At 37.1% G+C, this 25,252-nt stretch overlaps 1 protein-coding gene across 1 annotated transcript in view; it reads left to right on the top strand.

The window, feature by feature from the left end:
- TMEM164 (transmembrane protein 164) overlaps nucleotides 1–25,252 on the top strand; it is a 45,873-nt gene that overhangs the window by 6,467 nt on the left and 14,154 nt on the right. Inside the window, exons 3-5 of the mRNA XM_049827832.1 lie at nucleotides 10,094–10,143; nucleotides 11,795–11,861; nucleotides 22,518–22,596. Of these exons, the coding sequence (XP_049683789.1) occupies nucleotides 10,094–10,143; nucleotides 11,795–11,861; nucleotides 22,518–22,596 (196 nt within the window). The remainder of the gene's footprint in view (nucleotides 1–10,093; nucleotides 10,144–11,794; nucleotides 11,862–22,517; nucleotides 22,597–25,252) is intronic.

Here is a 25,252-nt window from a genome sequence, read left to right as displayed (position 1 = left end):
ATATGGTCAAATGTGATTTTTCAGGTGTGAATCTGGGTTTAATTTGCATACACTGCTCCTAAATGCTTTGTAATATTTGGAAGAATCCAGTTAAATTGTGTATGGTTTTCTATATTCTGTCTCTTCAAAACCTTGAATTAAAATTAAAGGGACGTTCATATCCTGTCATTTGGGAGTGAGTATGAAGAACCTTTGATTATAGAAATGCAGTAAATTTTTACAGAAATAACAGTGAGTAATGTTATTGGGTTATGTGAGCAACAGCCTGCAAGTAAAAGTTTAACGAGTTATTAAATTTTAAAGCAGTATTCTAAATCAAAGATATTTTTCAATAGTTTTGTTCATTGCTTAATGTATTAAGATTGTTGGTCAAGATGTAGAGCAGCGAAGGCAAACTTCCTATGAATATTTATACATTTTTCAAAAAGTCTCTAACTGTAAGGTTCCAAAATCTTCCTTTTTGTATGTGTGCATATTTCCCTTATCTACATAATTTTTTTGTGTACCTCCTACGTTCCAAAACCTGGTACTGCTACCTCACAACTTGTAATTTTTAAAGTACCTCAGAAGACAGGACTCAATTTTAGGGGGTATGATAAAACTGAAATTTAGTAGAATTTGATACGCTAAGGACTGTAAAAAAAAATTCGAATATTTAAGAAAAGCAAGGCTATATATTTGGAGTACAGTATGATTTATTTCCAAATCATTACATTTAGGGGGTGCGTGAGAGTGTTGTAGCAAGGTCAACAATCCTTTCAGTGCTCTGAAATGCTATCCAGTAGGCAGAAAATTCATCACTTAAGTGGAAGAGGTGTGTAATCACAGCTCACAAACATATCGGATTATGAAGTATGCAGCTCGATTTTTAGATCTGCATAATACACAAGTCTTTATTTTTACAACAGCAAATTAACTTGTGATAGTTCCTCTTTAAGCTGATTGCTAGAGAGGAAATAGTGTGTGGTGAAGAAGGGCAGGTGAAGAACAATTACAGCACTGAAAGCACCAGTATTTCTTGGTGGCAAGCCTTATTTCTTGCAAAAGAGTGCATTTTACTGCGAGAAAGATGATAGCAGCTCAAGGGGCATAGATATGAAGTGACAGGTCATGAGGCAGGTCTTCAGTTCCTTTATACTGGGTGTGGGATGCTCCAGAACTATTACTTTGCCTTTCAAAAAAACCCATGGCTCGCTTGTATAGTTTAATCTGCCCTTGGTTCCAATAACTGTCAATTTTTTCTTAATTATTACAATTCATTTTTAAGCAATGATTTTGTTGTGTTTGAGAAAACACTGTCAACTGAAGTTCAGAGGCTTTAACTGATACTGTAATTAATGTAATGACTATTTATTGAGCTGAGGAAAAGCTTTTCTGTGATAGTTTTAACACTGTATATAGTTTGTTTCACCATTGTGCTTATTTTTAGTAAATCCCAGCACATAGTAGAGAAATTGAGAAATACTAGTATGAGGCAAGGCAAGGATTCTTATTCAGAAATAATAGTAGTTTTTAATTTAGTATAAAAAGAATAGCAAATGTGTCAGAAGGCTGTGAATTGCAGTTTTCTTTGAAGAGATGACAGTTCATCCACTTTAACTTAGACAAGATTTGGCCAGTACATGCTTTACCTTGAGCTGAAAACGTGCATGCTTTGGTCGAGGTGATAGGGATCACGGTAATATGTCATGCTACCAGTGAATATTCTAGTTGAGGAATTGGAGTTTAACGCTCTAGGTTAAGCCTTTGTTTTGAAGTTGCTAGGATATGGAAATACCTGCTGTGCTGGAGGATAGAATGCATATGTTGGTAATTCTGTCCTTTCTTCTGTATATTCATAGGAGAAAAGAATATAAAAAGTGGGGAGTTGACAAGAAGTAATCTTACTCTCTAAAAAGGAGTAGGAATTGCATGAGTGGAAATTCTAGATGAAAAAGCTTAACTTTCTCTTACCCCAAATATTTACACTGAGGATTATTATCTAAAGGCCATCAGATGAATAATTAGGTAATCAGATACTGGTTTGTTTTGATGAGATCATCACAGATTTAAAGCAAATACCCAAGTGTAACATGTAGTTTGAGCAACATGTTATGGAGAGACAGGCCTTTTTTTCATTTCTTTTTTCCTCTTTTGCTTCTGTTTTCCTCTTCTGTTTTGTTTCTTTATTCTTTCTTTTTTTTTTTTTTTTTTGAGAATGTATTGTATTTTTAGGATGGATTTTTTTAACCTATTTAGCAGTTTCATGCACCATTCTGTGTAGGTTGTTTGCCAGCTGATGTTTCAGGAATAGCTGCCTGAGGCCTTTAGGAACTTCAGTAGAGTGGTGGACTAAATCAAATAGCAGCAGTAACCATATTGGACACCTTTATAAATTCCAGAGATTGGGATGACATTCATCTAATTATTTCTATTCTAAACCCACCTTATTTGTTGTCTCCCTTGCACTGCTGTAAATGTTTACACGCGTAGTCACAGATTATGAGTTTTACCACAGTGGTTGTACATCAACCACATTTCACTGTAGCAATTTGAACTGTGTTGACGTTCACCGTGAACAAGTTCTGTACCATGCATTTGAAACCTGCGAAGAGTGTAATGGGACTCATGTTTCTCGTGACACTTCCTCAGGGGTTTAGATAGATGTGGTAAGGGTTTACATTTATTCAGATTGCCAAGTAATTAGTGTCAAGTGAATTTAATTGTTTATATTTTAACACTTTAGTAGTTAGTGAAATGCCAACTTAAATTATCAGGAATATGATGCTATATGCCTTAGCTTTTTATGGATTGTGGTACTATTGCTGTTTCTTTGGCAAAAAAATTATCTGTAATAATGAAGCTATTAGATATTTATTATTCTGCTGTTTTTAAAGATTACAAATTTCTGTTGTAAAATCCTACAAATTGGGGAATTGCAAACTGTGACAAGAAAGAGGTATTGGTGACTTGAGGCGGAGTAGAGCAGGACTTTTCTACAATGGTTTTGCTTCTGTAGGAAACTAATATGAAACGTCACGCTTGGGGAAAAAGTAACAAAAGTGAATGTATATGAATACGCACATGAAAATCTTACTGTGAACTCATGCAAGCTTCCACAGTGTCACTGACAGGTATAAATGCAAGTTAATCTAAATTCAGTGCAAACTAAATTTTCTTAAGAAATAGGATGTTTGAATATTATTATTTTTTTTAATTCAGCCTTTTTTGTCTCTTTTACCCCCAGGTAAGTTTTTGATTGTCAGGTTTTGCTAAAGCATTAAACTGGGAATGGGGAATGAAGTAATCCACTACTAGCGAAGGGCTGGTGCAGATAGTGATTAGAGAAAAAGGAAGAAAAATAACTGCAGTGACACTTTTTCTCTGAAATACTAATTCCTAAGATGTGATAACTAATGCTACTGCACACATAGAAAAGACCTGAGTCTTATGTTAATAATTAATCCTAAAATACAAGAAGTCTAGAAATCTTTCACCTAAGACTGTAAAAGGGAAGAAGGTGAGTACTGGTTTGTTGAGTAAGCAAACTAAGCCTGTGGAAGGGGACACTAATCTAGAATGTCCCAATAAACAAATATAATTTACAAGACATTAAGATTGTAGAGGTTGGAAATTGTTCAACTTGGTACACTTCTTTCATCCCTGGGTAGAACTGGGAAACTGGAAGGTTGGAAGGAGGGACAGGCAGCTGCTTATATTCCTACAGTCTGGTTTATATAACACAGAAACTACTTTTACTGTAGTATTACTTAATGCTCTGCCAGCAATGTTGTTTTGAATCATGAGTATTCTTAATGCTAGATTAACAGTTCCACAGGACACATTAATTAATCCCTGAACCTGTCTGACTGCTGCAGTAAGGCAGCTGTGATTTTTATGCTAAAATATTAAACACATTCAACTTGCTGCTATTTAGCAATGAAAATGTTACATCTTTTGATCTCTGTTCTCTTTTCAGATTTGGCAGTCTGAACTTGTCAAATCACAGTTACAATTTTTATTTTTTTTTAAGTTACCTTTTAGAAGGCAAACAGATGGCTGTTCTGTGCTGAATTGATAGTTGACATCTAACTCACCTAGATGCTGGATCAAAGCTCTAGGATGGAGTTGTTAAAACCATTACTTTCTGATAAATGATAGGGTGATTGTTTTGAACTCACTTAAAAAATTTATTTTAGAGTTAATTAACAAAATCTTCTACATCTTTTAAATTAGCTGCTTGTATGTTCCTTGCCTTAAGTTTTACCATTGTGCAGGAAAATGGATGTATGGTAAAATACACTTAAACTTAACACTGTATCTTAGCCTTTTAAACATAGCTCTTAATCTCTTCTGCTCTGGAGTGTACTTCGATACACCTAAGAAAGGTTGAAAATTTTTGCTTTAGTGCAGATTGATCGAAGCCTGCTTCTCCCTCTTTTTTTCTTTTTTTCTTTTTTTTTTTTTTAAATTCATTCCAGTTTTGGATAAATCCAGTTGCCATTATTTTTTCACATTGCTCTGAATATTGCAAGTAGAAATTAAAATCTAACCTCTTGAAGTTTTCATTTTGAAATGGTATACTAAAATAATCAATTTATGATCTGGTTACGTGATCACAACTGGAATGTTTGAAAAGAAAAATATGTTTCCAGTCTGCTGCAACGAGATACTAAATCAAACAGGCGGCTCGGGGACAGACAAGCTGCTGTTTTGAAAGGTAAATGAAATCTGTGCTGCGTGTGTGAGGTGCAGTGGTTTTACCTGTAGCATGTGTAGCTATCTTCTGCCAGAAACAAATCTACTCAGACATCTGTAAGTGTTCCATTGATATTATAAGTGCTACTTCGTGTGGTGTTTAATATGGAATGGTTAGAGTTGTGTGACTTGTTCTTTTCTTACCCTGCTACCTTTGGAATTGTCGTCTTTTGTGTTTTTAGTTTGTTTGTGATCAGACAAGATGATCTTTCTGTTACGTGTATTTCTGTTTCAGCAGGACGAAGACTGGTAGAAGAAAAGCCTTTCATGACAAGTTTTGATTGCACTCTGCCTCAGTGTACTAACTGAAAAATAGTGTCATTAAAATACTTCTGAAGGGAGCTCTTAGGTGTAGTATTTTGTAGAAGTTTGGAATGTTTTGGAATAAAAAACCCCAGCCAAGTCATAGGACAAAAAAATAAATCATCGGTGAGCTCTCCCTATTTAGAGTGCTCATGGAGTGAGGCAATAACATTCAATGAATAGAATGGTATCCAGGCTTGGGTATTTGAAGAGGTGTTTTACTTCAGTTCGGAGACAGTATTGCTGTTACACACTCCAGTTGCATCCTTTTCAAACAAAAGATTATGCATGTCTTTTGAGAATAGCTCTTGAGATTTTTACTAGTCTTGATTTTTGAAATGTTGAGTACTAAAACTAGTGGTAGAATGTGGCATTCTTACATGTCAAAGAGACTAGGAAGTACTAGACAAGTGAGAAAATTTGCAGCTGACATTATTTTATGGCAATGGTCTCCAAACTTTTTGGACTTGTAACATAACATAAATATATACATCCTTGCCAGTATCTGAGAATTTTCCTAGACATAACTCTAGCATGTACCACAGCCTCCCATTTTAGGTATTTAATCAATTTTTTTTAGGATCTCTATTTTAGGCAAGTCACGACTCATAATGGCAGGCTGGGTAAAATGCTTGCAGTCATTCAAGTGTAGTAGATTTTAGCTACTATAGGTAGTAGCTCACTAATATATTTGGGACTGTATGTTGAAGTTTGAGTTTCTCAATATCTGAGTATGTTGGGGTTGTAATAAGGCAGATTTAGTAAAATCTGCTCACCTCATGACCGCTTCCCTCCCCCAAAAAAGTAAGTAATCCATAATAAAAGTACTGTAGAGGCACTGCTGGATTAAAAAAGCACAATCATACAACAACAAAAGCCTTTTCCTTTCTTACTGTTTTCAATCTAGCAATACAGTTAAATGGAAAACAGGAAACCAGATATGTTTGATGGTTTCTGTTCTTTACTTTTTCCCCCCCTCTTTATACTGATGTACTTGCCCATTGCTGAAGTCTAGGTGTGCAAACGGTAAAAGAATTTGTTTGAATAAATTTCTGTACAAACTTAAAAAATCAAATAACAGAAACCTCTAATATCTCCAAATTAATTTGATAATTGCAGCACATGTAATGCTTGAGGTGCAAAAAGTGAAAATACCATTAGGGGTTAACACAGTGCATAGAGATTACGAAATTGGATTGTGTTAAAGGGAGGACAGATTAAGGTTATCACAGTTCTTTTTGGTTTCATGATGTTGCAGTCTTTTGTAGATTTTGGGGTGTTTGTTTCAGTATTAGATTTTTTCCACGCTTCTGAAATTTGGGTACCCATACCTATTCCTGTCATATTTTGGCACTAGGAAAACATATAATCAATAAAAAAACCTAACTTGCTGCAAAATACCGGCTTACTTTGGTTGATAATTAGCCTTTTTTCCATGCATGTGAGTTTGACTTTTACCTAGAGACACCATTGCAATGTCAAGGAGTAATTTTTTTTGTAAATTCTGACTTCTGAAAATGAATTTATGAAGAATGATCTGTTTTTTCCCAGCTACCCAGTTCATTTTTAACAGTAACATTTCACTTGTTTGGCTATGCTTTCTTTTAGTGATTAAAAAGGGAGTGAACGTAACAGGGATTTGTGGAGGGCCAGTGTAATACTTTGTGATACCTACTTATTGCTATCTGTCAAAGAAGTTTTCTGAATAAACTAATGCAACGTTACCTTCTTATTGTCTTCAGAATAGTCATTTTACATACAGGGTCTTCTACCTGCTACACTGACACAAATTAGTAATATAATCAGGTTTAAGGAAATAATGATCTCTGAAGTTTACTGAACTCAAAGGTCTTTCTTGGGAACTCCATCAAATACTGAATGACAGTCGCACATGTTTCTTTTAGAAAATTAAAAAAACCATATTACTATAGGTGGAAAAATACCAATCTTTTCCTCCTGCCTTGCAGTCTGTCCCATACCTGTAGATAGCATTTGGAGCTTTCTCTTCTTCTTAGTGCATGGTTAGAAGAAGGGAAGGTGGAAGGGACTGATTTACAGCCCAGTCCTGGGTTTGTTCAGAGCAACTGTAAGTTCAGTCTCTTTAAGATCTTGTCACAGTGAAGGAATAGTTAAGCAGTGCGATCCTGTACCTTACAGTCTCCAAATTACAACGGCCCTGCTGATCCATCATGTGTTGCGATGTGACCTTTGTATTTGGGCTTATGCAGGGGAGTGCTGGCCATGCAGTTCTTCATGCCAGAAATATTTCCCATGGGGATGGACGGTGATATTTATGGTCTTGCAGAGCAATTATGAAGTGTATTGACAGAATTTCTGACTTTTGTTTTCATCTGAGTCCTCAAGGTTGAAATGAACTTCAGTTTGTGGATGTTATGAGCTTCTCTGCAATTTATTGCCTGAGAAAAATTGTAGTATCATCTGGTCCTGTGCTGATGAAAAAGACTTAGACATACTGACTCAAAATGTTGTCCCCACCTAGGACTTGTTATCTATACATTTCCTCAAGGCTACTCATGATTTTGACCCTCACTTTCACTCTCATTAGCCTATAGGCTTTTCAAGATTGAAGAGTCTTAATGTGTTAAGTCAGTTCTATGCTTTTTGATCATTCTTGTTGGCCTCTATAACCCTGTTCTAATCTGCTTTTTGGGGGGGATGGAGAGAGATTAAAGGGGAAGAGAATGATAAGCACTGTGCCCAGAATTCAGCCTATCAGACAATGTTTATAGCTTATTTTTCCTGCCTGAAATAGTTACTTTTGTACATTTTGGATTTCAGGTTGATTCTTTTGTCCTTCTTTTCGTTTTTAACGTGAAAATGTAACAGGTGACAGATCTGACAGAATAAGGAGGGACATTGAAGTTGTTTCTTAGAGTTTCTTCTAAATTGAAAGTTTAGTTACTCTGCCTTGGACAAGGAGAAGCCCACTTCAATGTGCTTTAAAATATATTCTGCCCTGTTTACACTAGAACTCTGCAGTGTGCTGGCAAAGGGGGGCTACATCTGTGCTAGCCTGAGTGCGTAAAACCTTGAGAGTTCCAGCAGGAAAACAGGCTGGGAACTCTTCACAGCCATGCTGCTAATTTAATACGACATTGTTTGGTTTATAAAACATAGCTGTTTCCTTCTGCAAGGCAAAGGATTTTATTTCCAGTATGACAGTGAAATATAATATGATTATGGGATAAGTATGTGAACACTTGTGGCAGAGCTTGTGAGCTTGTCTGCTGTGAACTAGGTGTTTTAAGACTGCTGATTACTGAGCTGAATGATGACACTTTTTACGTTTTAATCTACTCAGTGATATAGTTATTTGAAAATTGGATACAAAAGTGTCTTGTAAAACATCCTTTTTAAGAAGTTGAGATTTATTTATCAGGAAAAGTATATACATATTTAGAGAGACAATGCTTGATATTAAACTGCTAAAGCTGAAGCATTTGAAGATCTCTTCCATTATCCTAAAGTTTTAACATAAACATTCTAGTTATGATTTCTCTGCTGCCATAAAAAATGGAAGTCAGGCTTATTTTCCGAAAGATCATTTACAACAGAGGGACTTGCATGCTTAAAAGTATTAAATATTTATTTTTCCCTCATCAGTTCCTGAAATTGTGTTTCATGCAGCAGAGTTGATGTAAAAATAAGCAGCTGTGAATCTTGTTCTCTTCTTTGCCTGTCTCCATGATAGTGAAGTATTTTAAATTGGTATGTCCATTTCAGTCATTGTAACAATGCCATCTTTTTTTTAATATTACCTATTTTTTGTCCTCAGTGGTGAGATTCAGATAGTATACAGATTTGTATTGTAGTTTTTGCTTTGCCGTGTGGTAGTTGTACTGCTGCAGCGAGTACATGATCTGGTAGTAATTCATCTGAATATACATCAGAGGCCTCTTCCCAGCCCTGCAGCACTTCAAAGAAACACGTTTGGTGAATTGTCAAATCTGACTTGTCCACAAAGCAGACATATTCTCCAGATGTTCTCACCTGAAGTGATTTAATGATAATTTGGTTTGTAGGTTGGCAGTGAAATAATCTATTGTGAATTTATTTTTGCAACAGCAGTAAAAAGCGTGATCTGTTCTTTTTCTGAAATACTTAGCAGACAGCAGGCCAAAGTTTGTTCTTTGCAGTAGTGGACAGTATAAAAAAACCCCGATTTCTATCACTGAACGCTTCTGTGGTAATCTCTTCATAACTAGAGTAAGACGCGCTGATACGAAATTTTTTAAGTTGCTGTGAGAGGTTTTGGACAGCAGTATCAAAAGATGACAGTTATTCTCTAAATTTAGATGGGGCATTGTTGCAAATCAACAATACTTTCTTACATAAAAATGTAAATCAGGTCCTATTTATGGTAGGAGTATGGCCTGTAAAGAAAAACAAACATGCTGCTCCAATTGTATTCAGTTCCTTTCAGTCTTGTGAAACAGCTGGCTGATAATTGGTGAAATTTTTACAGTACTTTAAAAATACTTTATTGAGTGTGTGGCAATGGACGTATTCAAAGATGACTACTAAACTTATGCCTAGAGCAGGTACTGTGGTAGCCTATGTGAAGAGGCTTTTATAGACAGCCGTCTCGCATGAGATCTTGAAGAGCTGGGTCTTGCACTGGTAAAGTGAAGGGAAATATTGTCATTGTAAATGCTTGGTCTTTAGCTCAGCAAGGACCTTATGATTGAGAGCTAAGGGGGCTGCTCTAGTAAAATGATTGGTAATACAGTAATCTGCTTTATGAGAGACCTGTTATAATGACAATATCAAACAGGCTAGAATTTGACTTGTTTCTTAGGCACTGGCAGAAGCCAAACCCTAGATGCTGCTCATACTGCTTGAATCCTTTTATATGTAGATAATATGAGACCCCTTAATTTGTTCAAGATTTTTAGTCTTTTCTAGCTCTGCTGTAGAACAGTTCTTCTGGTTAGAAATTATTTGTGACATGCAGAACTGGGAAAGAAAGGTACAGAAAAAGGAGTCTAAAAGAGATCATATCATTAATTTAAATTTGTTTCTAACGTTTCAGATTTTTCTTCTTGCCTGTCCTCCATGTCGGATTGCAATGATTCTCTTCAGGTAATGCCTCTACTATACTTCTGTCTACTTGCATAATGTATTTTAAAAGTTAATCACAGCTTAAGTCATAAAATATTAAGATATCTATCCAGTTGGAAAGGTACATTGGTTGGATTGAAAAATGACACCTTGAAAAGGGTCAGGGCTTGAATTGTGGGTGTTGAGCCGCACGCCCTTAGTTCTTTTGTACTAGTGGTTTTGGCCTCGCTTAGCAACATGAATTAGTTTGGTAACAGGTGAGAATGCAGGCATCTTTCTACAGATTAACGTACAGGCTTGTATAATGTATGTCATGGGCCTTTTACCTTTTTATTATCCTCACTAAAAATTAGTAACTGGGCTTCATTGAAGGCTGTGTATACAGTATGGGTCTAGTTTTAAAATTGTGGCTATAAGTTAAATAGTGAAAGCAAATTCTTGCTGACTTGGGTATTTCTCAAATCTATGCAATCTTTTCTAAAATATTGTGTATTGTTACTTACTTCGGGAACCACAAGAGTTTCTAATGTGCAGGAAGCTCTAATGGACTACTGCAGTAGAGTCCAGTAAGCAGCAAAGGGGGGTAACTAGTCATATTGTGGGGAGGGTCATGGGACTTCCCAGGCAGAATGGTAATCAGGAATGGCTGTAGTTGCCACCGTGACAGTTAACTTGGCTCTTTCTTGTCAGTGACTGGAAAAAATAATATTGGGGGCACACCTCATGAATTATTTTGGAACTGCTACTGTCTCTCTGCAACTTTTTTCTGCTGTTCCTTATTTGGGCAGGGAGTGGGCTGAATGCAGAGATGCTGTGTTAGTGTCTCCATCTCGGAGAGTGTGCAAAGTTATGTCTGGCGTCCAGGAAATCCTGGATTTACTATGCATTTGCAAAAGACCAGTTGCAGAGCAGAGGCCACAATATTTGTTGCTTTTCAGAATGAGCCTTTCTGTTTTCTGACACCCTGACAGGGTATAAATTACGTTTGAAAAACTGTTTTGAAATTGTAATACCTTTTCCCCCTCAAGTTGCTTTTAAAGTCCTAACAGTTTATGACAGGCAGTGGTTGTCAACAGTTTATTCCTTACTTTGTGTCTTATGTAAAGTAGACTGAAACAGTACTGATACTATTTTTGTGTTCATGTGACACAACAGTGGTTCAGAAAAAGATGGCTGAAAGCTATACAAAATACAGTATTATAATACTACTTTCCTGCCTTATTTGCTTAGGACTTTCTTCTTTTATTTAATGGACTTCTTCCAAATTCCTGAAACTTTACTTTGAAGCTGTATGTTTATAGAGTTAGACAGGAGTAAAAACCTTTATCAAATACATTATTTTAAGCTCTGAAAGACAAATGAACAGCAAAATTCTAACTATTTAGCAGCTTGCATCATGAACAGGATTAACACAAATGGGCAGTCCAGGCTTTCTAGGAATCCAAAGCTCATTATAGAAGGCAGTCCTCCTTTAGGAAATTATTTAAGTGTGTATTGAAAGAGAGGTTTTTGTCCTGGTTATTGTATTTAACAGTGGTTTTATTCAAATTTAAGCCAAAAGAATTTTCTTAAATCTCTTGCTACCTTTTATTGAAGAGATACTACCTAAAATATGTGAAAATACTGCATTTTATTTCCATCTGTGAATATAACATCACACCTCTTTTCTCAGGTTGCAGATGCATATGCTCAATGGGGCCCTCTTGGCATTGCTGTTTCCTGTTGTTAATACACGTCTGGTGAGTGTCCTGTACTTTTCCTCCTCCTTTTTTATTTATTTCTGAAAGATATTGTTTGGCAAGATGTTAGACCTTTGCTTGCTTTGGCCTTTTACAGTTCATTTTACCAGGCTGTAGATTCCTGGTACAGGTCACTACAATGGAGCCAAAATATGAATCTTGGAATTTTGGGTTTATAAATCAATGTGGAAAGCTAACACTGCTGTATTCAAAGTGTTAATTCCATCCTAGCCTTTAAATGGAGGAATACTTAATGCCTTTGAAAGAGGCTTTCACAGGCTAGTGTTGTGGCCTGTGGTCAAAATTCAGCTTAAGGCTTTTCAGACTATATGTAAGTGTAAGATTCCTCAGGCATGGAAAATGTCAAATGGTGGTGGTGGTCGTCACCCCGTCTCCCCTAAGGTTAGGCACAGCAGCTTTCTTTTTTCCATCCAGGTTTTAAAATCTGCTATAAAACTCCTGTCTCCTGGATGAAAAATTAGCCAGTGGTGTCCCTAGTAAGATTCTTAAACCTATCAAGAGCTAATGATAAGAAAACTCATCCTGAGTCTGAGTCATATGAAACATTTCTAAGGATTATTTTTAAGAGCTGTTATGCATGCATATGTAGGGGGTGTGTGTATGTGTATATGCCTATATGCTTGTTCACTTTTTGTCATTTGACTTATTTGCAAAAAAACGCAGTTTTTTTATTTGCAGTTATTGTCTGTTTTTTAAGGTAGAGTTCACTTAAATTTATCTGCTTATGTGTTTATGGTGTCTGGATAAAGTACTCATATCTATATCCATATAGCATGTGAATTAATGATATTATTGACAAAATTGTTGTGGACTTCAGACTCCATTACAGATCTTGTTAGTGGTTATCCATTTGCTAAATCTTGACTGTCTCAATAAGATTAAGTATAAAAATCTGCATCTGTACTGAACTTAATGGATGATACGCTATGTTGATTGGCCACACTGGTAGCTAGGAGACCTGAAAACTGACAGTTTTATTGTTGGCTCGTAAATGGTTTCTTTTTTCCCCTCTTTAAGACTATAAGATTTTGCACTGAGACACAGTTCAGTTACTAGAGAGAGGATAATACATCTGTAGGCTTTTACATATTAAAAATAATCTTCCATAAAACATGACACACATGCACAGGAGGTTGGATTATATTTTTCAGATTTCAGTGGATTTAGTAGTATATAACCCTAGAGTTCTTTCAAGATTTACGTTGCCCATCCTAACCTGGTAACTACATATATTCTTTTCTATACTATAACAGCTTATGTGCAGTTTGCAATTATGTTTTATTAAAACTTGATACTGCTGAAGGGGCAGCAAATGAATAAAACCAGTGTTTTTTCCTGATAAGGAGAAGTCTTTATTTTGTATTTCAAACTATCTAGTTTGTAAGTAAATATAAACTTTATCATAACAAAATTATTTTTCTGGGTAACCTTTTAAGGATAAAATGTTGAAATATTTAATACATCATTAGCTTGTATTTTCTCTGCCACCATCATAGATCTCATTCGTATTAGGGCAGTGGTGATTAAATAGGAAAAATACAGACTACTTATAAAATTCTCTCCTTAATTGAGGATAGAGGAGCCAAAGGATAATGTCCAAGAGCAAATATTTTTGGAATAAATACAACTTAGGATATTTTTGGCCTAACAGCTGCTTGCTGGGCTGTTCTCTTTTCAGTGTTTCTTCTGGCACAGCGTAATGTGGGTGATGTTTTATAGCACTGCTGCTTTGACCCAGATTCTCTTGTGGTAGACATACATTCTGCTCTGCAACTGTCACTGTAGTTTTTTACACTGACGTTGTCCTGAAAGCAATAAATCTCTCTTAAAACTTAGTAGGAAGTTCAAAACAATCGCAATAATTTGGTCCATGCTGTCTGCTCTGGTTTGTAGTATCTAAGTGGAAAACTTTTGATTCAGTCAAGAACTGTTGTGTCTTTATGCCTCAACTTTTTAATTTCAATTTTATGACATTAAGACATTTATTTTAGCATGTACATTTCATACAAATATTTTGTATACTTGGTTACATCCATAAACAGTTGTAATATATAGTGTGTGGCACAAAGAGGATGAAAAATTGGGCACCTAACCCAACTATTAATTTAGAAGTGAGGAGGGAGGAGATGTCTGGGGCAGAGAGAGATCTGAGGTCAGTGGGAACTGGAAAGCAGGAGACTATTTGCCTCCCATCACTTTGAGAGGTTGTACCAAATTGATGTATTGCTCTAAGTACCAAAACGCCTTGCTGTTACCTTTCATAGTGTAAAATATGTTTTATCCTTATGAGTTACTTGATGTACAGCTGGATGTTGTCTTGTTGTAGATAGTTTATGTTGTCTTCAGCTGACATTCTCCTAAACCTCTCTCTTCGATGTGGATTGCCTGTCAGTTACCTTATAGGCAGTACATGATTACTGTTGAGCTGTAGTCTCTTGGAGAAGCCTGCTAATTTAGCAAGTTCAGCAGTACAGCACATACATGCTAGCTAGCAAATTGTGTATCATTATGGAGATGAAAGCAGTGAGAGGCAGGTGAAAATATTAGATGTGTTAGGAACTAGCAGGTGTCAGGATTTTGGTTCTAAGTGTTAACCTGTTCAAAGTAATTTCCAGAACACCTCTTACAATGTTTTGTGGCACAGTCTGTTGGGGTAACGTATTTTTGCTACCCATTACGTTACTTAATGCATTGTAAGTATTCTTTTTTTATATATCATTCAATGCTAAATTATCCTGAAAAAGAAATTTTTCAAAGCTTCTAGCATAATTTGACATTTTCCATTTTCTTGTAATGTATCCGTTAAATTTTTTTAGAATGTCAGTCATTTCGAAACTATTCTTAAATGTTAGCCTGTTACCAGTGGAAATGGAGAGTTGAGATATTCATTGAAACTACAGTAGAAATTTTCTACCTTCTGTTGTTTTAACCTTTCAGTGACACTATACTTGTTAAAAATCTTGTTGGACTGTAATGGGCACCTGGGATAGTGTTCCAAAAAAAATGTAGCCTGAAAGATGAGGTCAGTCTATTCTGTTCTTTCCAAGAAAATTTTTTCCTGCCTTGGCATGATGTTGAGGTGCCAACAATTAACAGTCTTGAACAACAGATGCACCCACTTGTATTTATTTGGCAACTAACTATTCCAGTTATTTGCTACATTATTTACAATGTGCTGATGGAGTGAAATTTTGTGCATTAGAATAGTCATAATCATAGGATAAAGACAAATCAGTTTGTTTCTTATTCAGTTAATGTTTTTATGAGTTCTTACTACCCTTTCAGAAATGAAGGGTATTTTAATTTTCTCTCATAATTTCATTCCTTTCTCATGATGCAATTCATTCTTGGTCAGCATTAAGAATTTGCATAGAAAATGGGGTAGTCTTTTATGACCCTTAAGTAAATAGAGAAGAAGATGCTAAGGGAATCAGATTGTTAGGTTCCCAAGTGGCAGCCTAGGAAGGCATAAGATGATATAGAGGAATAGAAAGATGTCTTTTTACTCTGTATTCATATTATATGGAATACAGTGTAGGTCCTGATAACCTAGCTATGTGACTAAATTCATTTAACTGCCACAAAGACTCCAAGTGTTTGGAGAGTAAGTGTTTTTGTTTGAACTTTCATATTGCATTTATCAAATTTTAAGGGAAACCCTTTCCACTGGTTTAAAAGTGTTTTTTTTGCAAGCTGATGTCCTGAAAATGTTGATATAAATAAAGTAAAAAAACAGGACATGTCCCAGAGGTGTTGGACTTGCTGTCTGTGCTCACACAGCTGAGATGGTACAGTTTTAATGTTTCCAGAAGCCACTATATTCTATTATTAGAACTATTTGGCTTGAGAGGAGGTACACATTCTAAATCTGTTTCAGGAACAGAATCATACTCTAAGCAGTACTTACATTGAATTTGTGTAGTAGAGTAGATCATTGCCTGCTGTATTTCTGTTGGCCGTTAAGGTAATAATTCACTGTACTAAATAGTTTGCCTGAAATGCCTGTGCCTACACAGCAAAATGGAATAGGTTTTGGTAGCACATTAGGTCATATCTAAACTGGCTTAATCTAACTGGCACAAGGAGAAATAATGGAACGATTGCACATTGTGGGCTGTCGAGAGATTGTGCTTTGGTTGCTGGTAGGTGCTAAAGCCAAGGTTTCTGCATCTTTTGGAAGTCATCTATGCTACGTGCATTAAAATGGTATGGGTGTGTAAGTGGAGCCTACAATCACACTTTCATTTGGAAATGTAAATCTACCTTCTGCTGGTGGTGATAAATAGGCCTAATATTGTATCTAGAGGAACTGGAAAAATACTACTTCTGAAATCGGTATTACTTATCTTGTATCAGTCCTGGGTTTTGACTTGACCTTACAAATGCCTGACTATGCCCATTGCATCATTAATGCGAGCTGGTTTGTATAATCAAATTGAGTGACCAGAAGACAGTGGTGCCTTTTTATGAGACACAATAGGCACCAAGTATAGCACTAGTCAAATACTCAAAACACCGATAAAAGTCAAAACAAATGCATTCAGCCTAGAGTGCACTGAACAATGCCTCTCCCTGATTTTCTCGGTGAGCATCATCCTCTGCAGTGGCAGGCCAACTGTCGCGGTTTAACCCCAGCCAGCAGCTAAGCCCCATGCAGCTGCTCGCTCACTCCGCTCGTGTCGGGATGAGGGAGATAATCGGAGGGGTAAAAGTGAGAAAACTCATAGGTTGAGATAAAGACAGTTTAATAGGTAAAGCAAAAGCCACGCACGCAAGCGAAGCAAACCAAGGAATTTATTCCCCACTTCCCACGGGCAGGCAGGTGTTCGGCCATCTCCAGGAAAGCCGGGCTCCAGCACATGTAACGGCTACTTGGGAAGACAAACACCATCACTCCAAACATCCCTCCTTTCTTCTTCTTCCCCCAGCTATATCTATTGCTGAGCATGACGTCCCATGGTCTGGAATATCCCTTTGGCCAGTTGGGGTCAGCTGTCCCAGCTGTGTCCCCCCCCAACTCCTTGTGCCCCCCCAGCCTCCTCGCTGGTGGGGTGGGGTGAGGAGCAGAAAGGGCCTTGGCTCTGGGTGAGCACTGCTCGGCAACAACTACACTGTCCCTGTGTTATCAGCACTGTTTTCAGCACAAAGCCAAAATGTAGCCCCATCCCAGCTACTGTGAAGAAAATTAACTCTATCCCAGCCAAAACCAGCACACCAAGAAAAAAATTCTCATAAAACTTGTCAGAATTTAGGGATGTCATGAGTTGGAATCCTGGGGCCTTGCCCTACCTGGATTTTCTGGAATTCATATACTGCTGAAAATACAGTTGTGTTTCTTGCTTTGTTATGTTTCTGGTCTCCTCCACCTTTGTAGCAGGATATTATTTCTAGTCCTGTGTTCTACGGTGTCTTCACTCTACAGACTGTCAGCACAAGAGATGCTCTTTTATAAACTCTCTTGAGTTCTGTAGCTTGTACATGCCAACACTGTCTTTGGTAGCAGGTGCAAATTCTGGTTCTTTCCCTCTGTCTATAAGCCTCACCCTAACAGGATTAATTGAAAATGAGGACTAGATAAAATTCATTGGTAAAACTGATGAATTAATGATCTTTTAAGGGAATTACAATTCCCTGCACTAACTGGATTGTGTAGAACAGCTGGGAGGGTGATACTGGTTGAGACACCTACTTGAAACAGAGATTGCTTATTGGGACCCATCAATATGTGTTCATATCAATTACAGACAAGCGGGTATATGGCAGGAAATCTGAAAGAAATACTGCCCCTAAAATATAATGAAAAGGAATTGTTGCAAATAAAATCTGGGATGCTGCTTTAGACCGTCATGTGGATGGGCGACAGCCCTGCTACGTCTTTATTTGAAGGGGCTTTGCTGGTGACATTAATGCCAATATTAACATAATTTTTTTTCTCAGTCTACTCTTTCCCATATATTAAAATATAAGGGAATGTCTTTTCTGATCTGTGCCAGATGTATAAGCTGGTGCCTGAGCTGTAGAACTGCACAAACAGTGTAACAATAACCTGAGCATGGATCAGCTTCTTGGCTGTTTGCCAGTTCGGATGTGTGCTGGAGAAATGAGTTATGGTAAGACTGGAAATAGTCCATTTTCCAAATGCCACTTGTGTTTGGGTTTTTTTTTGGTGGCGTTTTCTTTTAAGTCTTCATGTCAGTTTTTAGACCATTCTTCTAAGCTTCTCTGTCAGCTGTTTATTCTCTACCAAATACGTAATTTGCTATCACAATCCTAAATATGCTGAGAAGTAACCAGTGTGTTACATGGGCCTAGTAGCTGTTTGCCCCATGATTTTTGTATTGTATAGCACTATATAGGTTCCTCCTTTCTGTTGTTTAATCTGTTCTGTGGTCTGCTTTGCAGGTAAAAAGAAAAGCCTGTGTTTCTGGTTCATTTCTTTGATTACTGATTATGTTTAGGAAACTAGCTACTGATTATAGGTTATGAGTCTGAGTTACTGATTATGTCTAAGAAGGTGGCTGGTACAGAATGACATTTGATGTTTACTAGACTTTGTGCTACATGTGCTACAGAAAAGACCAGAATCTGGGAGTTGAATTCCTTCTATTCCTTTTTCTGCCGTACTCTGCAGTCTTTGTAAAGGATGGTGGAAGGAGAGCTCTTGCACAGTACAGTGCTTGAGGTGTTGTTGCAAATAAAAGGCTAAGGTATAAATAATTAACAGAGGGAGGAGTACTACTTTCAGAAAACAGAGCAAAGTGGTAACCTCCTAGCCCACTGAAAACCAACTGCTGTGTCTAAGTGGGTTTAAACTCATTTAAACTAGTATTGTGTGCCATACCCTTTTGGGGGAAACTCTCATGGAATATCTGACTTTGGAGCTCAACTCAGCTGCTGTCTTGAAGAGATTTTTCTAAAGCTTAGTGGAAAGATCTAGTTGCTTCCTTAGGGCAGTAGCTGGTTTGAGTTAGGACATTAAGTACGTGCTCAGAGGACTGCTGTTGATGGCTGTGACTCTTCAAGCTTAGAGATGCAAGGGTGAGCTTTAATACTTCGTGATACAGTTTCTTCTTTTCAGTCTCCCAAGCAATATAAGCAGCTGCTAGGAGTTTAGCTAGACTGGTAGAACTGTACATAACTTTCCTGTTCCTGGGGTGGAAGTCTAGTGCCTGCTCACTATTCTTGGTACTTTTCAGAGGACCTTCAGCACGTGTCCAGGGAATGTGGCACTTTTGAATCTGCATTATACCAGGCTCTTCCTGGAGGAACAAAATGCCATTTATTTTTCTATCAGAAACTTCATTACAAAATGTAAAAAGTGAATAGTCTGAATATTTATTTCCAGAGTACTTTGTTAGCACGTTTTGATCTTGTATTTTAGAGGAATTGTGTATGTGAGTATTAGTTTGGTGTGTTTTGAAATGTATATGATTTTATACCAATGTTAAAACCTAGGAATGGATGAAGCAGATTTGCTTTGCCACGAATAGGAATCTTTAAAGGAGAAAAACTTACTTATTGTCTTCGGTAACAGAGTAGCCTGTCCTCTATATTCATTCACACTGTTAAGGGAGCCTAGAATATAGTAGAAGAAATAGGTAATTTGTCCTTTTGTCTTGTAGCATTAGTTATTTTAAGATTCTGAGTAAGCGAAACAAGATGAAATGCAGGAAGAGTGATGCTGGCAACTGGTAGGGTACACAGGAGTTTAATACAGAAATACCAGCAAATAAATTGGCAATTAATATACAGAGTTCAGATGAGTCTATCTTGGTAACAAATATCCAGTGATTCTGAATCTCTCTGGGGACAAGTGTGGTTGAAGAAATGTACCATGAACATCATTGGTTTGTTACTAGGGAAATACTGCTCTTCGGAGCGGCTGCTAGGTTTCCATGGTGGCATCTGACAGGAGAGAACAAGCCTCTTGGGGCCTATGAAGAAGGTCCACTTTGGAGATTGTTGGAGTCTGGGCTTAAATATGTGTGGCCTTCACGAGTGCCTATGGTCAAATATTAGTAGAGGGACCAACTCAATATTTTCACTTAGTTTGTTCTGTAAGTGTTGCTTTGATTTTTTTTATTTTTTTTTTTTAATTGCTCAGACTTTACCACTTGTTGAAGCGCTTACTTGTTTTCACAAAGAGGTTCTTTAAATCCTAGATTGATGGGTGATCCCTCCTACCTTGTCTTCACTTGCAGTTTCTCTTTGCATTTAAAAGGTACCTATCTATCTGCTATCTGTGAGTGAGTCTTTTATTGATAAATCAATTTATAGACAAGACCTTTAGAGCTAGGTGAGTCAGTTGCCCAGTACAACTTTATAGTTCATCTTTTGTGTTTGTTCTTTTTCTGTTTGTTGTAGCCTGGCTGTACAGCTTGAGTGCTTGGTTGTACAGAAATTCTGCTTTTGCGACTCTATAGCAGGAAATGCACTTGCATAATTAGCCAGGCTTCAGAACAAGCAATCTTTTATAGTGGAAAAAAAGATGTTTTGTTTTACAAAAAAAAATATTGTCAACACTACTGCAGCAAAACAACAGTTACTCTGTTTTCAGAAGTGTCCCGAGCGTAGTGTTTGTGTAACTGGCCGTCACAACTCTGTGAGTATAGAAGCCCTTATGAAACACAGATACTAAATAGAGAATGCTCCTTGGCAGGAGTGAGTGCCTCACGTTGTGTTGTTTATATCAGGAGCTATTGTTTCTGAAGCATGCATGTTCCAACTGGGAGAGGTACAGCTTTTTCTCCAGTTAGGAAAACTGCTTTAGCCTCTTTCAAAATAATTTTGATTCCCCTCTGTTTCTCTCAACAAGGGACAGCAGAAAAGGTTTAGATTCAGGAAATGTCGCAACTTCTGTGAAGTTCTTGCTTATGCATACTATTATCTTGCTTGGTTTTATGTTTTGATACAAAATACTTGGAATAAAATAACCCAACAGATTGTATGGAAGATTTTTTTAGCTTAGACTCCCAAGGGTTGGCCGAACATCTTGAAGGTTGCAATCAGGACACTGATAGTGTTCAGCTGGGGGATGCCGGGACTAGCAGAATCTAGCTGTTGGTTTTAGCATCTTTTATATTCAAAATAGGCTATAAGAATTGTTGAATTTAAAAGATCACTATATTAATTACCAGCTGTTTATTGACCGCTTTTAGGAAGAAACCCAAACTCTGTTTCAACATTTCTTTACTTCTGTTGATGTAGAATTTTTTGTAATGTTTCTGTTTCAAGTATGACTGAAGTCATACCTCAGTGTCTCAGAAAAATAATAGAAAAGGAATGCTTTTTCCCCTTTCCCTTTCCTCCCTTTTTCCCCTTTCCCTTTCCTCCCTTTTTCCCCTTTCCCTTTCCTCCCTTTTTCCCCTTTCCCTTTCCTCCCTTTTTCCCCTTTCCCTTTCCTCCCTTTTTCCCCTTTCCCTTTCCTCCCTTTTTCCCCTTTCCCTTTCCTCCCTTTTTCCCCTTTTTCTTCCCAACAGACAAGCCGCAATGGTAACACTTGCATCTGGATTTGCTTTAGCCTGCAGAATGATAGAATGAGTCTGCTTCTGAACCAAAGCTAATGGCTTTGTGTTATTCCTGTGAGATTTCATACTTGTGTGGTGGTATTGTCCAGTTTTCACTTCTGAGAAATAATGGACAAGTACGTCTTTTCAGCTTTGTAAGTGAGCTGCAACAAGAAGTTGAATTCTCAATTTTGAGTTTGAATCATTTCTACTACTGTTCAGTTGTAAATGTGCTGCTTTAGTTTAACAAGTAGATATAGGCAAAGGCATTTACAGATGGGAATAACTTTCAAATACAGTGCATCACCTTTTCTAACTGTCAAAGAGCTAGAATTAGTTGGGTCTGGATTAAGGGGCTCAAATTAAACTCGGAGTTGTGGTTCAAGTTATTTTTAGCACAGTCTGTCTGACTTCTCCTCTAAGAAGTAACATGAATTCAACTAAACACACAAATGACTAATTTTAATTTCCCAAAAGTTGTCAGCAGGTGAGAAATACGTGATTTACTACTAACTGGTAACTTGTTTACATATATCCTTCTGCAGCTTCTCTTAAAAACCTATAAAATATGTGTTATTTTATATTTGGTGAAGCTTAGCAGTTTCACACAAGCATGCAGATTGCTATAAATCAGGTCTTTTGGTTTTTGCACAGGCCTCCTTTTATATATTTATTTATATACTTTTATATATGTAAAATACCTCATTTATAGAGTTCTGTCGCTCACAAGGTAGCAATTATCTTTTCTTTCTAAATAGGCTACTGTCATATGGGGTGTGCATAGTTTCTGGTTTGATTGCTTGAGGGTTTTCCATTGTTATTGGTAATTTATGCTAACTAAGAAAGGGAAAAGAGCAGTCTTATGTTATTCCTTCTTTGTTGTGCTTCTGGCTAATTTTGAGAATTGTCTACTTGAAGTGCTGCATTGCATTTGTGGCAAGGGGAATGGAATGGGTGCAGTTAGCTGCACCTTCAAAGCACTGACTATTAATGTCACCTCTTTGTTAATATACATCGGTGATAAAATAACTGAACTGAAGGGATTGTCATGGGTTATAAGGAGAATGGTTCCTTGTAACTCAGCTGTTAGTGATGAAAAACATTTACAAATATTTTCCTTATTCCACAGCTTCCATTTGAAATGGAAATTTATTACATCCAGCATGTGATGCTTTATGTTGTGCCCATCTATCTGCTGCGGAAAGGAGGTAGGTTGGCAATTTAGTCTGTGCGCATTGAATTGGTCCCATGCAATGAAAAAGCTGTGTTTAATGGTTACCACAGGCTTTACTCTTGCTTTTTTTTTTACCAATTTTCTCTATGTTGTTACTTAATAGTTTCTGATGTTATGTTGGAGTTGTAACCTGGGTAACAAAGACTTGTATCAGGCACTGAAATGGGAATAAAAAAATGGTCTTTTGCCCAAAGGGATATCAAGAATGTATTGTCATAATGTGCACTATCTTCTTGAGTAGCATCTCTGCCATATTGCAACGTTCTAAGTTGTTGGTGGGATGTATTTTTAAGACTTTTGCCTTCTTGGATGTCTCTTGAGAAGTACTGCAACTTAAAATGAGCTGAAAAAAAAAAATATTATTGTATCCCCAAGTAAATATTAGTCAGCTAGTTAGATAAATTCCTGAAATTCTGAGGCTCTAATGAAATGTAGAGACACATATTAGTGAAATGAACTAGCTTGCTTGTTATCTCTTCTAACAAGATTACTATCTTGCATTTACTTATAATAATTCAGTAAATCTGGGCATCCCAAATTGTTCTACTGGCCAGTGATTTTTCTAATTGTCGCTCCTTAGAAGGGAACGAAGTATGTATTCACCTGCTGTGATGCTCTGCCCCCCTCTAGCGTTGACATGCCTCCAGCTGCATTTTCTAGCAGAGCTAAATTGTTTCATCCAGGAAATAAAAGATGATGATTTATGGTCCAGATGTTTAGTAGCCTTCAATGAAAACCCCAAGGATGTGATGTCAAGCAATGGGATACAATTTGCCAAATGCTCAGAGCAAGCATAGTCAGCCTCTTCCATTCTGGTGAATCTTTTTTATTTTATACCAGCGGTCACTTAGCACCTTTCACACTTATTTCACTATGGGTTTGTAACCTTTTTGTTTTTCACTGCCGAGTGAAACGAAATTAAAATGATCCAAAGGAAGAAGTGAAGTATCATACTTCAAAAGATCATAATGCCAAAAGAAATATGCCAGCCACATTTAATTTTAATCCATCTTTGATATCTTAAAATTCTGGCAAATAATGCTAAAGTGCAGTATAGTTGTAGAAGTTACAGGAACTCCTAATCATTGCAGAAGGGGTCTGGGGAGAGGGGGGACAAATATAAACAGCCATGTAGTACACTGTAGGCAATGACAAACCAAGCTCTTGTGGTGTCACTAAATCACTTCTTTTGATGGCCTTGAAGTTCCCATATAACATCATTTTAATGCATGTATTTCTTTTGCTTTAAAGTTTGGCCTTGGATGTTACTTGATGTGTTCCTCTGATTTTTGGTTGGTTGGTTTGCTTTGGTTTTTTGTTTGTTTTGAAGTAAAGGTTCTCTGGGTTCTTCAGCACCAGTTTTCTGGGGCTGACGGGACTGTATCTGCGGTTTGAAGGGCTTTGTGTTGTACAGTTGTCACCCTAGTGCAGTTTTCTACATTTTTGGCCTTTATTAATTTACAGGTATTTGCTGCCATCTAATGTTGACATGATAGTACTAGAAATTTCTAAAAGGCTAAATATGCCAGCCAAGATTGCCCTAGGCTGTGTAACTAGTAACTGTTCATGTTCTTATGCAGTTGACTACTGATCACCTTACTGACTGTAATACCTCGTTAGCAAAATGCCCATGGACTTTTGTAGTAGTTATGGCTAGTGCCACAGGAGACATAATGTATGATTTTTGATGGAAAAATTACTCAACCTGAAAACATTTGTTAATATTTTGTCATTTCACTAGCACCTTTGTTTAAAGTACTTTCTGAGTAGATCACATCCTTTAACCTAACTATATCTTGTGAAAATTGGGTTTTCATCACTGATGTCGATTAGCATGCAGCTTTATTTCTGTATTTTAAATGGAAATTTCCATCACTGAATCTATGGGTTATGGTTGTGAGAAGTAATTGAAGGGTAGTAAAATTGGAAAAATGAAAAGGAATGGATCATATATGGAAAAATATAGTACTTCAGTTTTATTGGGAATCTGCCAATATTACTGAAGGCCATCACAGGATCTCAATAGTAGTATTAACATTTCTCAAAGGAAGGTTGAGCAGAACACCTGAAGCAGCGTTGATTTGAGGCTCATTCTATACTGAACTGCATGTCCAAGTTTGCTATGTCCAAGTTTGCTGACACGCTAATCAAGTATCATACCAGTCATGCACACACATTCAATATCTGTTGATGTGTTTCTTTTTTGAAAGGAAACTGGGTGACAGTAAGCAAGGGCTATAATCATTTGTTTTCTTTCTCTCCCTGCTATTCATTACAGTGGTGAAGACGGGTCATGTTGCACTGGCAGCATCACCTTCATGTCCCCCCCCGCCATGTAAGTGTGGGGACTTTGCTATGCTTAGGATCAAATTGATGAGAGAGATGTTCAGAACTCAGGCTTCAGTGTTGCGCAGTGAACTCACCGAAGCTTAAGCATGTATTTCCTCTTGGGGATTAAGACCTCTTTCTTCCTCGTCTCTCTCCCTCCCCTCTGTACTGGGTGAATATAAATTTCCATAATTCACTTTCTAACATATTTTCTTTCCAAGTGCACATACGCGTGTACACATAAACATGCATGCCAGGCTAGACAAAATAAATGTTAATGCACTATAGCTCAGGTATTTCTT

Source organism: Accipiter gentilis, chromosome 24 (genome assembly GCF_929443795.1).
Source record: "Accipiter gentilis chromosome 24, bAccGen1.1, whole genome shotgun sequence".
NCBI classification, from domain to species: Eukaryota; Metazoa; Chordata; class Aves; order Accipitriformes; family Accipitridae; genus Astur; species Astur gentilis.
Note: the sequence above shows the minus strand (reverse complement) of the source record. Positions and strands in the feature narration are given on the sequence as shown.